Source organism: Hipposideros armiger, unplaced genomic scaffold, assembly GCF_001890085.2.
Source record: "Hipposideros armiger isolate ML-2016 unplaced genomic scaffold, ASM189008v1 scaffold_97, whole genome shotgun sequence".
NCBI lineage: Eukaryota > Metazoa > Chordata > Mammalia > Chiroptera > Hipposideridae > Hipposideros > Hipposideros armiger.
The window spans coordinates 3114616-3133682 of record NW_017731447.1 but is presented as its reverse complement, the minus strand read 5'-3'; the positions used below and the strand labels follow the sequence as shown (position 1 = coordinate 3133682).

General features: G+C 40.4%; 1 protein-coding gene across 1 annotated transcript in view; it reads right to left on the bottom strand.

Moving 5' to 3' along the window:
- TNPO3 (transportin 3) overlaps window positions 1–12174 on the bottom strand; it is an 88863-nt gene extending 76689 nt beyond the window's left edge. Inside the window, exon 1 of the mRNA XM_019646091.1 lies at window positions 10661–12174. Within this exon, the coding sequence (XP_019501636.1) occupies window positions 10661–10780 (120 nt within the window). The 5' untranslated portion in view covers window positions 10781–12174. The remainder of the gene's footprint in view (window positions 1–10660) is intronic.
- Window positions 12175–19067: the final 6893 nt, after the last annotated feature.

Sequence of the window (19067 nt, the reverse complement as noted above, 5' to 3'; positions counted from 1 at the left end):
CGTCCTCCACAACTAGACTGAAGAACAAAATGACAGCAACTTGTCTGTTCCCCTTCCCCCAATTCCCCAGTGCTGTTCCCATCCCCCCAATTCGCCAATTAAAAAAAAAAATCTTTAAAAAAAAAAAATTTTACAAATTGCCAGATCTGTCACATGTTACTTTCTCATAGGTTTTCTTAAGACAGCTGGGAGAAAAAATAGCTTGAGGGTATATTAAGAAAAATATAAGCTATGGGGCTCAAAAGATAACCATCACTACCTAAAAATGATCTCTTTCAAAATAACTTGTTTTGCAAGATGGCCTGAAATGCAGCAACCATGGTGAAATGAAACTTAGCTAATACCTTCAGCACAGCACTGATGAGTAAACAACTATCTCCAAAAGCAGGGTGTCAACAAAAAATAATCATAAAGCCGCTAACAAGCTCTGATACCCACAGAATATCCTTTTATGCATAAACTTTTCTAGAGGCAAAAAGCTAATTTATGGAGACAAGTTACATTTTCACAGCCATCTCCGTAACAATTGAAAAATTAAAAGGGAGATATTATTTCCCTTATGAGAGGGAAGAGATTCCTGGCTAAAAATAATTCTTTAAAACATCATAAACTATTGAAATTCTAGGAGAAATAAACACTCAAACACTTTTCAAGTCAACTTTGGAAGACTACGGTGTCCATATGCATTGTTCTATCTTTAGCTCAACGAAAGGAATCAAGACCAAATGACAGCACTTTACACTGTGGGCTCCTCAGTTTCTGATGCAAGCCCAGTGTTTCTGGGACAAGAGTTTTCAAACAACCCTATGTCATAATGACCTCAGTCAAATGAATTTTGGCTCAAATCTGTAGCCATCAGTCACACATAATGGTACTGAGATTCTTGCCAAAATTCTTTCATGACAAGTGTAAAGAATTTCTATCCAAATTTAAAACCCTCAGTCACCTATATATGTGAATATTAACCTCAAAAATGGCCGTGAAAAAAAGATAAATGAATTTGAGTACATAAAATGAACTTGGGTTGGGGGTGACTGAAGCATGCATTCCTCCATAATAGCTTCACTGTGGGCCTTACTAATTATATCAGGCAGCCCTGCTTTAAAAGTAGAAAATGCCAAGCTAGAAATGATTTCAATTGAAGCAAATAGGTAGCCCGTGTGAGGGCTTCCTGAAAACCAAAAATATAAAAAATGTATTTCTTTTACTCACTGGTCTCTATTCCTGCCTATCTGAGCAAGTCTGTAACAACTCATATAAATCAGAAGAATGGGGTATTAGCAGCATGTTAACACTGTGCTGAAAATCCAAGTTTTTCAATCTTATAGAAATGTGAGATGTCTAGCTTAAAGTATTGTAACAATTACATTGAAGTGTTAGAAAACTCTAAATGCTTATGTGAAAATGTATATTTTCAAGTCTAGTTTCAAATATGTATATTCTTCTGCTTTAGGGCTATTTAATTACTATTATAACATCATGGTAGAGACAGAAAATACAACAACAAAACAATGAGTACAGAGAAAAACTGAAAAGAATTATGCTATGGGCCTGAGAGAAAAATAAGTAAAAACCATAATGTAAATACACTCCGTTAGAAAATTTGTTACCAAAAGAAGACTACACGTTTCACAATATTTTCATTTTAGAAACTCTACCAGAAAGAGGAAAATTAAATCGGTACTTTTGAAAGGTTCTGCATACCAAACACTACAAAATTATCACCATTAGCAGGACTGTGAACTTCTAAAAGAGAAATAAACCTTCTCTCTGGGGCTTTACTAGTACAACAGTAAAACACTCTCTAGAAATATTTCAGTACCAGGGTACAAGCTAGAGAAATACAGGAGAGGTAATCAGAGCAATCTCAACTTTCTATGAATTAAATTTGCTTTTACGTTCAACAGAGCTTAAAATTCTATACAATCTGGAAAACAGTATGGCAGTTCCTAAACAAAACAAAACAAAACAAAACAGAATTACCATATGATCCAGCAATTCCCCTTCTGGACATACACTCAAAAAAGACTTGAGGGCTGGCCGAGTGGCGCGTTGGTTAAGAGCTCGCTTGGGATGCCATGAGGGCCCCGGTTCGGATCCCACATATGAGGGCCAGTGACACTGCCCTCTACAGCTAAGATGCTGAACAACACAGCTCAACCTGGAGCTGGGCTGCTGGGAGTCGCCGGTGATGGCGTAGGCTGCAGCCCCTGTGGCAGTGGGTTGCCACGGGCTACCCTGTGTAGCCAGCAGCCAGCATGAGCAGCCAGCAGCCACTGTGAGTGGCCGTCCAGAAGCCGATGACTGATCTGTCTCACCCGGGAAGAACGCAGTGATGGTGCCAACTTGGGCTAGTGAAGCAACGTCCTCCACAACTAGACTGAAGAACAAAAGGACAGCAACTTGTCTGTTCCCCTTCCCCCAATTCCCCAGTGCTGTTCCCATCCCCCAATTCCCCAATAAAAATCTTTAAAAAAAAAAAGACTTGAAATTGGGGATCGAACAAATACTTGAACATCCATGTTCATAACAGCATTTTTCACAATAGCCAAGTGTTCATCGACAGATGAATGGATAAACAAAATGTGGTACACACATTATTATTCAACCTTAAAAAGGGATGACATTTCAACACATGGATGAACCCTGAGGATATTATGCTAAGTGAAATAAGCCAGGCACAAAAGGACAAATACTGTATCATTCCATCTGTATGAGGTACCTAGTCAAATTCAGAGATGCAGAAAGCAGAATGGTGGTTGCTAGGGCCTGGAGGTAGCGAGAAATGGGAGTTAACTGTTTAAAGGGTACAGACTTTCAGTTTTATAAGATGAAAGAAGTTCTGGAAATGGATGGTGGTGATGGTTGCATAACAACGTGAAAGTACTTAAAGCCATTGAATTGTACACTTAAAAATGGTTAAAATAATAAATTTTGTGATGTATGTTTGACCACAATTATTTTTAAAAAATGAAATTCTCACACATGTTGCAACATGCATGAACCTTGAAAACATTATAATAAGTGAGATAAGCCAGATATAAAAGGACAAATATTATATAGCTGATTCTACTTATATAAGATACCTGGAGTAGTCAAATTCACAGACAAAAAGCAGAATGGTGGTTGCTGGGGCTGGAGAAAGAGAATGGAGAGTTACTGTTTAATAGGTAAAGAGTTTCAGTCTGGGAAGATGGAAAAGTTCTAGAGATGGGTCATGGTGATGGTTGCACAACAACATGTACTTAATGGAAATGAATTGTACACCTAAAAATGATTAAAATATTAAATATTGCTATAAATATTTACCAAAATAAAAAAATCTATAAAATATATTTTCCATTTCCCTCATAAACATCAGTGCAATCAACAGGAAAGAATGCTGAAGAAATATCTGGGTGGCTTTGGAAGAAAACTATCATAATTAGAAAATGCAGCAGTGCCCTGATAATTTTATATCCTCAATCAAACCATCAACTCTGGTCCAAGCCTGGGAAGACAAAAAATAAACTAATCCAAATGTGGATAAATGCCACCAGGTAACACACAACCATGTCAACAGGTACACCACCACAAATTCTCATTCACAGGCTCCAATACACCAGACATAAAATGTCTATATTTGCACTGTCCACGACCTAATTTTAACTTTTCTTTCATTTTAATTAATTTAAATTTAAAGAGCCACAATAGCCATCTGGCTAATGGCTACCATATTAGATGACAAAGCCAGACTGGTAAATTCTTTGGGAGAAAGATCTTCAGTTTTTATCATTTACTTATATGTAGTTTCCAGCAATGCAAGGCATACAGTACAGTTGATCCTTGAACACAGGACTGAATTGCACGGGTCTACTTATACACGGATTTTTTTCAGTAAATACTATAAATGTATTTTCCTTATGATTTTCTTAATATGTTTTCTTTTCTCTAGCTTACTTTATTGTAAGAATACAATACATAACACATATAATATACAAACTATGTGTTAATCAACTTTGTTATTGGTAAGGCTTCTGGTCAACAATAGGCTACAAGAGTTAAGTTTCTGGACAGTCAAAAGTTATATGTGGATTTCCAACTATGCAAGGGGTCAGTGCCCCTAACTCCAACGTTGTTCGAGGATCAACTGTAGTTCTAGGTTCACTGAACTAACTGATCCATAGAAGTTGTTTGCGAACATTTTCTATTTTCTAGAAGGCTTTCCTTTCAAAAACTTGTTATATTTTAAGGGTCACTTGTCTGGAAAATGAGAGCGTAAGCATAAAAAAATGCCTAGATTTTCAAATAAATCAAATCAATGACAGCAATTGATAGAGAAAAACCAAAGACGCTACATTTTAGAACTAGGCTAAAGAATCCTGAAATTACAGCTGAAAATGACTAGGAAAAAAGCTTAAAGCTGATACTCCATGATCTGTAGCCTTCCTAAGACCCTATTTCCCCATGTATAAGACGCATCCATGTATAAGATGCACCTTAATTTTGGGGCCCAATATTTGAAAAAAATGTATTACATAAAGTTATTGAACTCAAGTTTTATTCATAAATTCATACAACTCCTCATCACTTGCAGGAAATGCAAGTAAAAATATCTATAACCACTGTATAAGACACACCCAGTTTTCAGACTCCAACAATTTTTTTGAAAAAGGGTGCATCTTATACATGGGGAAATACGGTACTTAGAAGAACAAAATTCCCAAGGATGCGTCATAAACCAAACATGACAATGCCAACTTAGTCCATCAAAACATGATTTGATTTCATTTGATTTATGCTTTGTATGCTTTTCATCATTCCTTCTCAGTTTCCAGATTGAACTACAAAAATTTTGAAGGAAACTCTAATCCATAGATTGTCTCTGTAAAAGTAATCTCCTCCTTATAATATAAATTACAAACTTAGAACAAATGAGTAGCATACATAATTCATCAGCCCTATAAAAAGATGGTCTTTCCTTCCATTGCTTCCTACATTGTCTACTAATTTTGGTTACTGGAGAGTAGACAAAGTAAACAACTAGGTGTACATAGGTTTCCTTTAAGATCTGTCTCAAAATAATTTCTTTCTTTTAAAATACTTTGAAGATATCAGTGACATCTGCCTATCACATAAAACAAAACGATGGCTGTAGGTTGCTTCCAAGAAATCTGGTGGAAAAAAGTTAGAGTAATGAATATTGATTCTTCAGAAAATGGCTGTTTTATTCAAATATTAACGAAAGAGAAAAGATGCTAACACTCATACCATGGGCTAACCCATATTCAAATTACACCTTTATATCAAATTTATTTTCACCAGGTTATTAGAACTATACTGAATAACTCTTAAGATTAGTAAATGAGGGATGAAGGGAAGAAAGAATAATTCTTTTCAAAATGTGTATTCTTCAAAGTGGTTTTGAAACAAACCAGGCAAATTCTGTTCCTTACCAATCGAAAATTGAAAATTAAAACACTATGCTTGTTACTACACTAAAACACTTTGGGTTAAAATGTCAATTAGTGACTACTTTGAAAAAGCCTATTGAGTCAAAAAGTTTCTTTCTGTATCCAAGTCTTTCAAAGTATAAATGACAGCAATATACATTTATCTCATCAAGGTTGTTTTAAAGAATGAAAAGCCTGAAAACACCAACACAAGAAACTGATTAACATTGTTTATTTTCAATTACTCATAGATATGGTAGAGAGTAGCATCAAAAATAAATGAAATTCTGGCCAGCGGAGTGGCTCAGTTGGTTAAGAGCGTGAGCTCTAAGAAACAGGGTCGCTGGTTCGATTCCCACATGGGCCAGTGAGCTGCACCCGAGCTGAGCTGCCAACAGGTGGCAGGATGGCTCAGCTGGTGAGAGCACGTGCTCCTAACAACAAGGTTGCCAGTTAAGACTCCCGCATGGGATAGGGGGCTACGCCCACCTGCAACTAATATTGAACACGGCACCTTGAGCTAAGCGGCCGCATGCTGCCGATGGGCGGCCAGATGGCAACTGGACTTGGAGCTGAGATAGCTGCGCCCTCCACAATTAAGATTGAAGGACAACAACTTGGCTGTTCCCCTTCCCCAATTCCCCAATAAAATCTTAAATAAATAAATAAAAATAAACGAAAGTCATAAAGGCAAACTGGAGTTACCCAACTGTCCTTTGGAAGTGCCTACAAGCCGCTAGGCATTCAACAACCATTTTTAAGAACCTGTGTGTCAGGCATCTTGATCGTTTCTTTCTCGACAACCATAGTTTATTCCTTCAACTGTGGGTATCAGATCACGTCAACAAATAAAAGGATCCTACAGTCTAGTAGGAGAGACAAAACAAATTTCTGAAAAAGTAAAAATTAATAAATAAATAAATGGAATTAAATAAAGCCCTCTAGGTGTTCAGTGGGGGCAGAAATGACTTCCAATGGAAAAGAATCAGTTAAGACTTCAAGGAGAAAGTGGAATTTAGGTTGGGTTTTGAAAAGATGGGTTAGTTTCTTCATTTCAAGAAAGCATTAGGAAAGAGTAATAGTAAAAGCACAGGTAAGAAAGAATCAAAGAAATCACAAAATTGGACAAAGGTGACATTCCCATCTCTTTTGCCCCCCAAAACCATTTGCTTCCTATGGGAGATACTACAGCTATTTGAATGCAGGTGGGAAAGACCCAATAAAGAGGGAGTCTGAAGATGCAAGTGTGACACAGGATAATGAAAAGATCAAGGTTCCTGAGAATTCAGAAAATGAGATGCAGAGCACCTAGTTCACAAAGAATGGAGAATGACTTGGATATACCCATGCTGAAGTTTTACCAAATCAGGGTGAAGGGTTGATGGTATATTTAAGAAAGTGACTAGAATGATACACCCTGAAATCCAAAATGGATAAAGAGCAGTAAAGACAAGACCTAACAGAAAAAGTAGGGGCCAGTCCATGGAAAAAGGTTTTGATGAAATTCAAAAATGAATGCAAGGGCTTCTGTTTAACAAGACTGAACCTGTTTGCCCTTAGGTCCCTTCCAAAAATTCACTAAAATAAGAGTAAAAGAGATTAAAAAAAAAAATGCTGAGGTGGGGAACCCACAAGAACAAAGAGAATGGAAACAGGACTGATATTAACACAACTGTGGAAACCAGAAAGCTAATGGATGAGTGTTAACTGTTTTAAGCAAGTGTTGAGAAAGCTGAAATAAGCCTAGGGGGTAGGAAGGGAGGATGGGATAAGAATGCCACCCAGGGGCCAACCGATCCATTTGTAAAATTCCAGTTGGGCTCAGAAATTAGGAGTACCAGGTACAGGGGGTACAGACACACAGGGGGAACAGAAAACAAAGGCGTGGGTTCAAAATCTGTATAAGCAGCTAGACTCCTAGATTTTCTCCCTGTTTCTGAGTGGCCAGGCTACTATCCTCCCACCATCACAGAAGACTCAAGGTTTTCTTTGGGAAGACTAAAGCAGAAGCACTGTGGACTCTTCTAAGGACAGGACTATCATACTGAAAATGGGAGGTTAAAATAAAGCCAACATACTTAGTGGTGAGATCCATTCCCTGACTCATTCCCCAACAGGCAGCCTAGTTTATAATACACTGGCAGACTAAAGGACTTCTCTCAGGGTAAAAGCAGTCCAAGAAAAAAAGACTCACAGAAAGACAATGAGGGAGTACACCAAGAAAAGACCATGGGATCCAGGATTCAGCACATCCAATACAAGAACGAGGTGAAGGGAATTCCCTAGGATAGTGTTAAATGGAGATCCCATGATAATTATGCAACAGACCTGGAGAACAACCAGGCCAGATTTGAGCAAGGGGGTGGAGGGCTCTCAGAAAAGGTTTTATTTCACCAAAAAAAAGAAAGAGATTGCCAGTTTGATCATACTAAGAGGGTATTCACACTTAACTGACAGAAAGTTTGGGATGAATTACTACAGATATATAGAAAATGAAGCAAATGTGGAAAAAAAGCTGTTTACCATCAGAAAAAAAAGTTGCGCATAAAGGAAATATTACCATAGTATACATGCTATGCATACTATGTGTACTGATTTAACCAAAAATGCGATATAATTGTTAGAGGGATGGGATGAGAGAAAGTGAAAGGAGCCTAAATTCTCATCTTTCATAGGAAGTCTATATATAACTGCTCCTTTTCATCCTACGTCTTTTTCTTGTAAAATTTCCATTTTATAACTTTAAAAAAAGTATTTAAAGTTTATTTTTAAATGTTTTTAAGTTTAAAAATGAAAACTTTTAAATTTTGATAATTAAAATTATTTAAGACTTCAAAAAATAAAAACTATTACATGAGGTTACTTGAGATACTTGAGCCAGCAAACTGGAAAAAGAGTGGGTTGCGATCGTAGCAGAATGTGTGAGTTAATGGTTTGGGGTGCGGGTGACTTTTTTAAAATGACAAGATTCAGGGGGCCGGCCGAGTGGCGCGTTGGTTAAGAGTTGGCTTGGGACGCCAGCTCTGAGCAGCAGGGCCCCGGTTCAGATTCCACATGGGCCAGTGATGCTGCGCCCTCAACAGCTAAGATGGTGAGCAACAGCTCAACCCGGAGCTGGGCTGCCCTGAGTCGCCAGCGATGGCATAGGCTGCAGTGGGGCTGGCTGGCAGCTGGCGTGCGCTTTTGTGCACCTTCATGAGCTGCCGTCCAATGGGCAGCGAGCGACTGCCTGACCCGGGAAGAGCACAATGATAAAACCAACATGGGCCAGTGAAGCGACGTCCTCCATAACTAGACCAAAGACAAAAAGGACAGCAGCTTGTCCGTTCTCCTTCCCCAATTCCCCAACACTGTTTCCCTCCCCCAATTCCCCAATAAAAATCTTTAAAAAAAAAAACAAACATCCAGGGTGTGACAGTGTGTCAAGGTGATTGAGTTAGTGATTTGGGGGGCTGGTGACTTTTTAATAATGACAAAATTCAAGATGTGACTATATGACCAAATGGCTGAGAAAAAGAGGTAAAGGAATCAAGTGGCCAAAGTTTTATCTAAAATGTCAATCACGATGCTAAAGTTGCCTAAAAATAATGTGTGGCTATGTTAGGTATTTTCCAGGTCCGCTTTTCCACCCTCTCTACCATGTTTTCTGCTCCAGTATGCTGACCTACATGGACTCTATCAACAGGTTCCCATATTCCCTAGCTGCCAGTTGGGTTTGCCCAATAGGGACTCCCAGGAGGAGGTTAGGAGAATATGGTCAAGATATTTATTCCTCCAGCTTCCTCCCTACAGTCACCTCATGCTGGCTGTGTCCCTTCAACCAAAAACTACCACTCCTTTCAAGGTAGCCAACGCCATACTTTTCTTGAGAGTTCGAGTAACCACGCCCTCTCCTATCCCTTCTGGCTCTAGGTTCCAAGATCTTTTCTAAGCTCTTTGTAGGTATTAACTCATTTAATCATCACAAACATCCTATGTGATAAGCAGATTTTATCTGATTCATTTCCACATACCAACGCCTAGCACAGTTGCTGGTACATGGTAAGCACTCAAATACTGGTTTAAAATACACATAACAATAAGCAGGTTTAGTAGGGAAGAGGTGACTTTTGGTATGGTGTAGCATTTCTCCTATTTATACTTTGAAGACTATATGTAGATCAGGGACTCGTCACTAACTTGTCACTCTCTTTAGATTACAAAAACCAAACACTAAGTCAAGGTGGCGAAATTTTAAATATTATGCACTTGCAGCCTAGGAGCTGATTTTAAAGGGCAGAGCACCTTGAAATACCAGTTATTTAGTTTTTAAAAAGAAATGAAAGGGGAGGGGCAATTGTTTTAAATGCGTGGAAATATAAAATGCAAAAATAAGAAAGATAAAGTCAGCAAGATCAAGTTCACACACAAAAACAAAATGCACAGCAAAGTATGAGTATGAAAACTAGAGAAGAAAGCATAAGATGCGAATCAAAGAATGCATAAATACAATAGGTACAATAGGTTGCAATTAAACTCCTCACTGGATCCTCACAGTTACATGGAATAATCAAGGCAGCTATGATATCTTATGAACAGAAAAGACCAGGTTTGAGAACCAATATATAGCAAAATGAGAACTGCAAAGATTTTTCTGAAACCAAAATTGATATTTTGTCCTTTACATTACGTTACACTCCAAAACACGGGGGGAAATTCACGTGTATAAGAATTTAGAAACCTGAGAAGTTGCGAGAATAATGAACTCAAGCTAGAGTAAAAAATCAGCAGGGAACAGTGAGGTTAAGGCTATGACTGGGAAGGAATTGCTGAACGCAACACTTGGGACACCGAGGGGAGAGGGATAAATCATCCTTAAGTGGAAGACGAAGCAACACTAGGGTTGGATTCTGTTGAAGGAAGACAAAACGGAAAAGCTGGGCCTAAGAAGCAAGCAGCAAGGGTAAAACTTATGAGGACCACAACGAAGCCACAGGAAAGTACAGGGCATACAAATCAGATTCTACGGGGTGGGGAAAGGGCCAGTTCGCGACCGACCAGCTGCGACTAGTTTCCGAAAAGCCGCGTAGATGTAGCTTCCAGCCCCACCCCACAGCAATAGCTCCTCCCCAAGGAGGACCTCACGAGGCCAACCGCCGGGCTTGGGCTCGGGCTCCAGCTCAGGTTCGAGCCTAGTTCCCACCCCAGCCTTGCCCTTTAGGGCTGAACGGCCTCTCTGGGCCCCTCACCGAACGCTGCAGCTCCCCAAGCCAAAACGAGGCGCGCTCCTTTCCGCTGGGATCTGGGTCGTGGTAAAGCGCCTGTACTGCCTGGTACACGAGCTGTAATGTCGGCTTTGCCCCTTCCATGGTGGCGGCGGTGGTGGCGGCAGCGACGGCTCTGATTCTTCTCCCGAGGCTTCTCGGGTTGCTCCGTCTTCGCGCTTCCTTACTGTGTCGACCACAAGCGCTCCCGGACTGGCGCCATCTCCTCTTTGGCCGTTACCAGGGCAGAGGGGTTCCCCGTGGAAGTTGCCCCCTCGGAAACAGAGGTTAGAGCGTATTCAGGTTCCTGGCCTTTTTTCAGATCCTCGCACTAGACTCTAGATTTCTGAGTAGAGACTCGGATGACCACTTCTTCACCCGCTGACTTGACCTCAGAAGTCTATCCCGGCACGACAAACCACGCAGTATATCGAAACCGCGTAACCGGACCGGAAGCGGCCGCACCGATACCTTTGGCACACTTCCGCCTGGTGCAGTGCAAAAGGCCTCCTCCCCGGCACGCCTCCTCTTGTCTCTCCTCCCTCTCCCGGAAGTGGCCCTGCGAGGCCGGGAGCCGGGAAGAAGTGATCGCATGTGGTTCACTCGGTTCCTAGCGTCCGACTGGAGTTTTAGGACCCTCGTGTGTCCCATACCTGCGCTGCCCTCCTCTCCTTGGCCATGGATCCCAGGTCTTCCTTCCGCCTTCCAACTTCTCCATCCCTCTTCAGAGAATCATTTCTGACCCCCGTGGCCAAAACGCGTCAATTCAACCATACGTGGAGTGCCCACTGTACTGGAAATCCAAAGATGACCGATGACAGGATTTCTATGCTGACTCTAGTGCAGAAGACAGACACGTAATCAAATAACTGTTGTACAAACCTGAAATATGTGCCACACTGAAATAAATTCAAAATGCCTAGAGCCCCTGTTCAGCCCCTATTTCCACTAAGTTCTTACGCTCAAAAGGGTGTTTCTGTTACGACACTGAATTCCAGAGTCTGCATGCATCTTTAGGGTCATTGCCACATTGAATTGTGTTTTTGTGTATGCTTTTCTGAATCAAAAACATCAGTGGTCTAACAGTTCTCAATTCACAAAAGAAAACAAATCCTGAAATCTGTACGACGACGAAAGGTATGTTAACGGATTTCCCAACATTAATGCAATAAGAAATGCTATTTAATGAATGCTTACAATGTGTAAAGCACTGTAGTCACAAGATCTCAATATTTTTAACAACTAAACCAACTAAATCCTTATTTTACGGAATAAGAAGTAGGTAATGTAGTACACAGTTCTTAAATGAAAGTCAGCATTTGAATCCAAATCAGTTTCACTCCAAAGCCTGTGAAATAGGTACAATCCCTATTATCCTGTGATTTAGTTTGTTTCTAAATTGTTCTCAAGGGATTTTCACTGCCAACATCACAATGAAAACAGTGTTATTGCATAGAGTTGATATAATTTCAGAAAAGAAATGAAACTTGATATTTTGGCTACCTAATTCATCCATTCATTAAAAAAGATTTAGTAAGACTGCCTTGGTCTCTGTCCTTGTGGCGTTTACAGTCTAATTGCAAAGAAAGACAAGCAATTGAATACAGTTAACAAGTTCTATGAATATCCACACACACACACACAAAAAGAATGATGTTGGACCTACCCTGTACCATATACTAAATAAATAAATATCCTCGAACCTAAATGTAAGAGATTCTTAGAAGAAAACAGGAACATATCTTCATGACCTTGAATTAGGCAATGGTTTTCTTAGATAACGGCACAAAAAACACACCAATAGATAAAATGAACTTCAAAACTAAAAACTTTTGTGTGTCAAAGGACACTTACAAAAGTGAAATGACCACTCACAAAACGAGAGAAAATATTTGCAAGTCATATGTCTGATAAGGGATTAGTATCCAGAATATATAAAGAACTCTTATAATTCAACAATTTGTTTAGTGGGCAAAGAATTTGGGTAGCTATTTCTCCAAAGAACATATACAAATGCACATGAAAAGATGCCAACATCATTAGTCATCAGGGAAATACAAACCAAAGTCATAATGAGATACCACTTCACACTCGCTAGAATGGCTAAAATATTGTAAGATAGACAATAAATGGTGACAGGGATATGGAAAAATTGGAGCCCTCACACACTGCTAGTAGGATTGCAAATTGGTGCAGTCACTTTAGAAAACAGCCTGGCAATTATTCCTCTGAAGTTTAAACATAGAGTTACCGAATGACCCAGCAGTTCCATTCCTAGGTAAATACCATGAGAAATGAAAACAAGTGCATTTGTATGAATGTTTATACAGCATTATTCATAATAGCCAAAAAGTGGAAACAACCCCAAGTCCATCAACTGATGAATGGATAAACAAAGTGTGGTATATCCATACAATGGAGTATTAAGTATTAAAGGAATGAAGTACTGATACATGCTACAATGTGGATAAGCCTTGAAAATATGCAAAGTGAAAGCAGCCAGACAAAAAAGGCCACATACCGTATGATTCCATTTATATGAAACGTTCAGAAAAGGCAAATCTCTACAGACAAAATGTAAATTAGTTGTTGCTAGAAAAGAGAGATGAAATGTTCTAGAATTAGATAGTGGTGGTGGTTGCACAACTTTGTGAATATACTAAAAACTCTTGGAAGAAAACAGGAATGTAACTTCATGTGTGTGAATTACATTTCAATAAAGCCATAATTTTAAAAAGTTCTATGATTAGGAATTTTTAAAATACCACATAGATATTTGGCCAACAGTTACAAAAAAGAAAAATAACAACAACAAAAACAGTGTCTCACTTATCTTTGTGCCCTCAAGTCATTGTCTAATATATAGTGGGTGCCTAGTAAATGTTTTAAGTGATTTTTCTCTTAGCTCTTTAGTCTTAGAAAAATCATTCTAGCTGCAACACAAAATGATTTGAGCAGGGGACAGGTGACAAGAGCAGAAGTAAGAAACTGTTGTAATAATCCTGGTGAGGAGTGAAGGTAGCCAAGAGTGAACTGTTGGCAGATGGAGATAGAGATATCTAAGATTAATTTCAGAAGATTTTTAATGTAGTGATTGTTTTGGCTATAGGGTATGAGGAGAGGAAACAGAAGCTGGAAGGAGAAACAGCTTTTATGGAAGTGGAGAGGGGTGCAGGGGCTAAGCCAGTCAGTTGAATCTTAGGTATGTTGAGTATTGAGGCACTTTTGAGACAGCCAAGGTCAGCAGACAGTATAGCAAGTGTGAGAATGAAGCCAGGGAAAAGATTGAAAAAACAGGTTTGAGAGTCATCGGTGGTGGGTGAGGACAAGGAGAGAGTTGAGATGATCCAGGCAGAAAAGGAACCAAGGCAGGTCTCTACAGGTAAACACTATTTAAAGGACTGGCAGAGGAAGTAGAGCTAGGACGAAGTAGCCAGAGGGGAAAGTGGAGAACTAGAAGAATGTGCTGTGGACAGAACAGAAAAGTAGAGCAAATGGTTTAGTGAATGCACTTATTTATCTTGAACATGTTACTCATCTGGAAGCAGCATCAAATATTGTTAGAATAATAAATTTGAAATAAAATATTTGAAATACCAAAACCTCTATAACTCTTAATCCTTAGGTACAGTGGCCACACTAGGAACACTGAACTCTGATGTAAAGTTGGATGTGCTCAATTCCACTCCCAACAAAAAGGGCCCCCACACCCTCAGGAAAATGAAATACATTTGCTTTAAGCAAGGAGATGATTTTCTGAGGGAAAGAAGGAAAGACAGAGTTAGTATTTTTTTTACTCACTAGTGGTGAGCTTACTCGAAGGTTGAATATGCATATTATACCTCAATAAACAAGGTCCTCTCCAGTTTTATATGGTGCTGCCATGGGAACTTCCATATAAGCTTAGATCTGCCATGAGATGGTGCTTGTGACTTCAGGTTACACTAAGTGTAGATTGTAGGCCCCGCACAATCCTCCTTATTTGTCTTCTCTCATCCCCTGATCCTTGCTTCTCCATCCTTCAAACCCCAAGGTGAGGTGAGCCCCTGCACTTTAGGGAGAAGTTGCAAAGGTAACTGGGTGGCCAATGGTATTCCCCCAATACCTATTCCTTTCTTGTTTGCGTTGTTTAAAACCTTCCTTTTTTCCCCCTAACATTCAAATTGAATTTCTGTCACCTACCATCAAAAAAGTTTTTTTAAGATTTTTATTTAAAAAATATAGGGCCGGCCGAGTGGCTCAGTTGGTTAAGAGCTCGCTCAAGAGTTTGAGCTCTGAGCAACAGCGGTTCGAGTCCAGCCCGAGCTGAGCAGCCGCTGAGCTGCCAACAGGTAGCAGGATGGCTCAGCTAAAAAAAAAAAAAAGAATAAAACCTGCAAAAAATATAGCTAACATACAACATTATATCAGTTTCAGGTGTACACCATAGTTGTTCAACATTTGTGGACCTAAAGAAGTGATCACCATGATAAGTCCAGCAACCATCTGACACGATACCACAGTACCATAATATTATTGACTATATTCCCTATGCTGTACATTACATCACCATGACATTTGTTTTATATCTGGAAATTTGAACCTCTTATTTTCCTTCACCTTTCCCTCCCTTTTTAATTTTTTAATTAGTTACATTTAATATCACTTTATATTTCAGGTGTACAGCATAGTGGTTAGACATTTGTATAATTTAAGAAGTGATCCCCCTGACTAGTCTACTACTCAACCTGCCACTGCACATCGCTATTACCATATTATTACCATATTATTGACTACGAGTATGTTCCTTATGCTTTACTTTACATCCCCATGACTATTTTATAATTACCAATTTGTACTTCTTAATCCCTTCACCTTTTTCACCTTGTCTCCCAACCTCCCTCCCATTTATCACCCCGATAAATCTAGTGCCCATTTGACACTATATATAGTTATTACAATATTATTGACTATATATATATATTTTTAAGATTTTTATTGGGGAATTGGGATGGGAACAGCGCTGGGGAATTGGGGGAAGGGGAACAGACAAGTGGTAGACATGAATTTTGGGGGGAAATTGTGGAGTCTGATACTAACTTCAGGTAGATACTGTCAGCATTGAATTGCAGTTCACCCGCTTGGGGTAGAAACAGAACAGGTAAGATGTTCGTGAAGTCTGTAATTTAGTTTAATAGACATAAGCCTCACCACCGCTGCCCCCCAATAGATGAGGTAAATATGGCAAAATGTTAACAACTGTTAAACGTGCGAGATAAGTAAATGTGTTCACTATACCATTCTCTCTACTTTTCTATATGTTTGAAATTTTCCAAATTAAAAAAAAGTTAAAGCTGGGAAAAAAATTGAAGTCAATTTTTATTTATTAACATGAAAATATGTCAGAAAATATTACTGGAAAAAGACAGGTTATGACTCAGCATGTGAAAATGCCTACTGATATTAAATTCTATCTATATTTATATAGAGGCGAAGAAAGATGCCTGGAAAGATGTCGGACAAAATGTTAACAATGGTTATCTCTGGTGATGGGGTACTGAGGGATTTATACTGTGTTTTTTTGTGTGTTTCCTCCTAGCACTTATCACCACTTGACAGATCCCATATTTTTTCATTTTTTGGCTACTCTCTCCATTAACAGGTAGGCTCTATGCAGACAGGGGTTGTTTTAAGTCACTTGTATCCACAGTGCTTTGAACAGTGCCTGGCATGTGGCCGGTGCATAATAAATATTTGTTAAATGCATTAACATTTATATTATTTGACTTTTATTTATAATGACTATTTACATTTTTAGGAAACATAGTTTATTAAAACCAGCACAACTAATTTTTTTTCCCAAAATAATGACTCCATAAACTTGAAGAAGTCCTAAACTTCAGGGATCAGTGTTGACTGAATCTTCATGCTGTTTTCCAAGAAAAGGCTCTCCTGGCCCAGCTTCTCCTGACTACTCAACTCTTTTTTTCTTTTTTAAAGATTGTTATTGGGGAATTGGGGGGTGGGAACAGCGCTGGGGAATCGGGGGAAGGGGAAGAGACAAGTTGCTGTCGTTTTGTTCTTCAGTCTAGTTGTGGAGGACGTTGCTTCACTGGCCCAAGTTGGCACCATCATTGCGCTCTTCCCGGGTGAGGCAGATCAGTCGCCGGCTTCTGGACAGCCGCTCACGGCGGCTGCTGGCCGCTTACTTGCTGGCTACACACGGTAGCCCATGGCAACCCACTGCCAGAGGGGCTGCAGCCTACACCGTCGCCAGCGACTCAAGGCAGCCCAGCTCCAGGTTGAGCTGTTGTTCAGCATCTTAGCTGTGGAGGGCAGTGTCACTGGCCCTCATATGTGGGATCCGAACCAGGGCCCTCTGGCGTCCCAAGCCAGCTCTTAACCAACGCGCCACTCGGCCGGCCCCTGACTACTCAACTCTTAGGGCACATATCCTAGACCAAATCCCTCCAGCTGCACAACTGGAGACAGCCCTAAACCGAGCACCAAACAAATCTCTTTTCCCTCAGTTAAACCCACACTCAGGACTCCAGCGCTGAGGACAGCATCTGCCTTTGTCTGGCTCTCTCCGGCTCCGAACTGCCCTCACTGGTGGCTCGCTTTTTACCCGATTTCACTTGCAAAGCAAATTCAGCTGGTGGGAGGCACTGGGAGAGGAGGACGGTGAAGAGAGATCACAAATTTCTATGGAATATGAGAGCACAAATGAGCTGCCCATAGTCAAAAGAAGCCTTGTTCTGATATGCTTAAGTGGGAGTGCGCTGAGGACATTTGAATTTTTCCGAACACTAGCAAGGTGAAGTTCGTTTCAGAAAAGGAAATACAGTACAGAGAACACAGGGACAATGGAAGAGAAAAAAAAACCACACATGTCAGTAAAGGTCCACCAAGCTGCCCCTGACTCCTTTTATCCCTCAAAAATATCCCTTCCTCTGTTGGGTTCTTCTCTTCTCTTTAGAGGAAGGGGAAAGTAACTTTCTTCCTACAAGATTTATTTTTATATCATATTATATCCACAGTTTATTGACCCTTAAACCAGTTTTACCACAGGGTATTAAGCAATGGCACTGGGGCTGGTATAATTTGGGCCAAACTGTTGCCCAAGCAGGGTGGTGAATGTCCTTTCCTCACAAGTGCAGAAGGCTCCACTTGTCTGTAGAGAGAAAGAAATAACTCTCTTATACGGTGTGGTGGAAAGAGGGCTGTCTTGAAAATCAGACCAGTTCCAGCACCACTTCTTTCTAGCCATGTGACTCTAGCCAGGTAACTACCTTCCTAGGCTGCCTGCCTAAAGGGATCATGATAGCTACCCATCCAACACACAAAAAGGACCAAGAATGATCAGCGAAAGTGCCTTGGAATTGGCTCAGTGTAAACACAGAAAGTAATTAAATACACTTTTACAAATATATGGAGTCAAACAGTCGTTTCTGGTCTTATTGAGATACTTGGAAATCATAGGTTGTTACCCAAAACCAACAGGCTTTTCAAATACTGGAGCAACAGTGTATTTGAGGTACCGAGGCAGTAAATAAGCCAAGCACCTATAACTACTGTCACACCTGTCCCACTGCCTGCATCTCCGTTTCCCAGAGTCAAAGTGCTTACCAGGCAGCTCCTGCCTCCTGAAGAATTTACATATTTAGATCCAGTATGACTCGCACCTTCCCTGCCACTCTGCCTCAGAGACACTGAGCACATACCTGCTCTGGTTCCATGCTGCTGGATCCGGACTCCTGGGCCTCTTTCCATGAACAAGCCCCAAGCCCTCATCATCGTCCTCCAGCCTTCTAGATCTCTCTACAGCCTCAGATGGTCCAACTTCCCTGTTCCCTCATTTCCCAAATATTTCACCTCCTAGGACTCTACCTTCTGTGGTTCATCCCTCTCTGAATGTCACTTTGATTCTCAATGGTGCCCAGCAACCCAGTTGCACATTAAAATACCAATGCTTGGGAACCTCCCTAGACCAGTTAAGTCAGAAACCCTGGGCCTGTAGGTTTAGAGCTCATTCTAGGTACTTCTAAGTACCTAAGCTCCCAGACGATTCTAAATGCAACTAGGTTATTAGCCATGCTTTCATTTGGTGACAGAAGAGTTTCTCAGCAGGAGAGCTACTTGTGCAGGTCTGATCCAAGCATGTGAAATGTCACTAGCAGCCCCCAGACATGGTGACAACCCAAAAGACACTGAACACCTCCCAACGCCCTACTTGAGAATCTCACCAACTCTTTCTCTTCCTTTTGTGCACCCCCCCCCCAAAGTGATAGCCCCTCCCTTCTTGCCCCACCCCTCACTTCTCACTTGACCCATGTTCTACTTTGCTCAGGCCTGAGGTGTTTTCCAGAATATGCGACCTTCAGTGCTAAAACTGGGAAAGGCCCTAACAAAC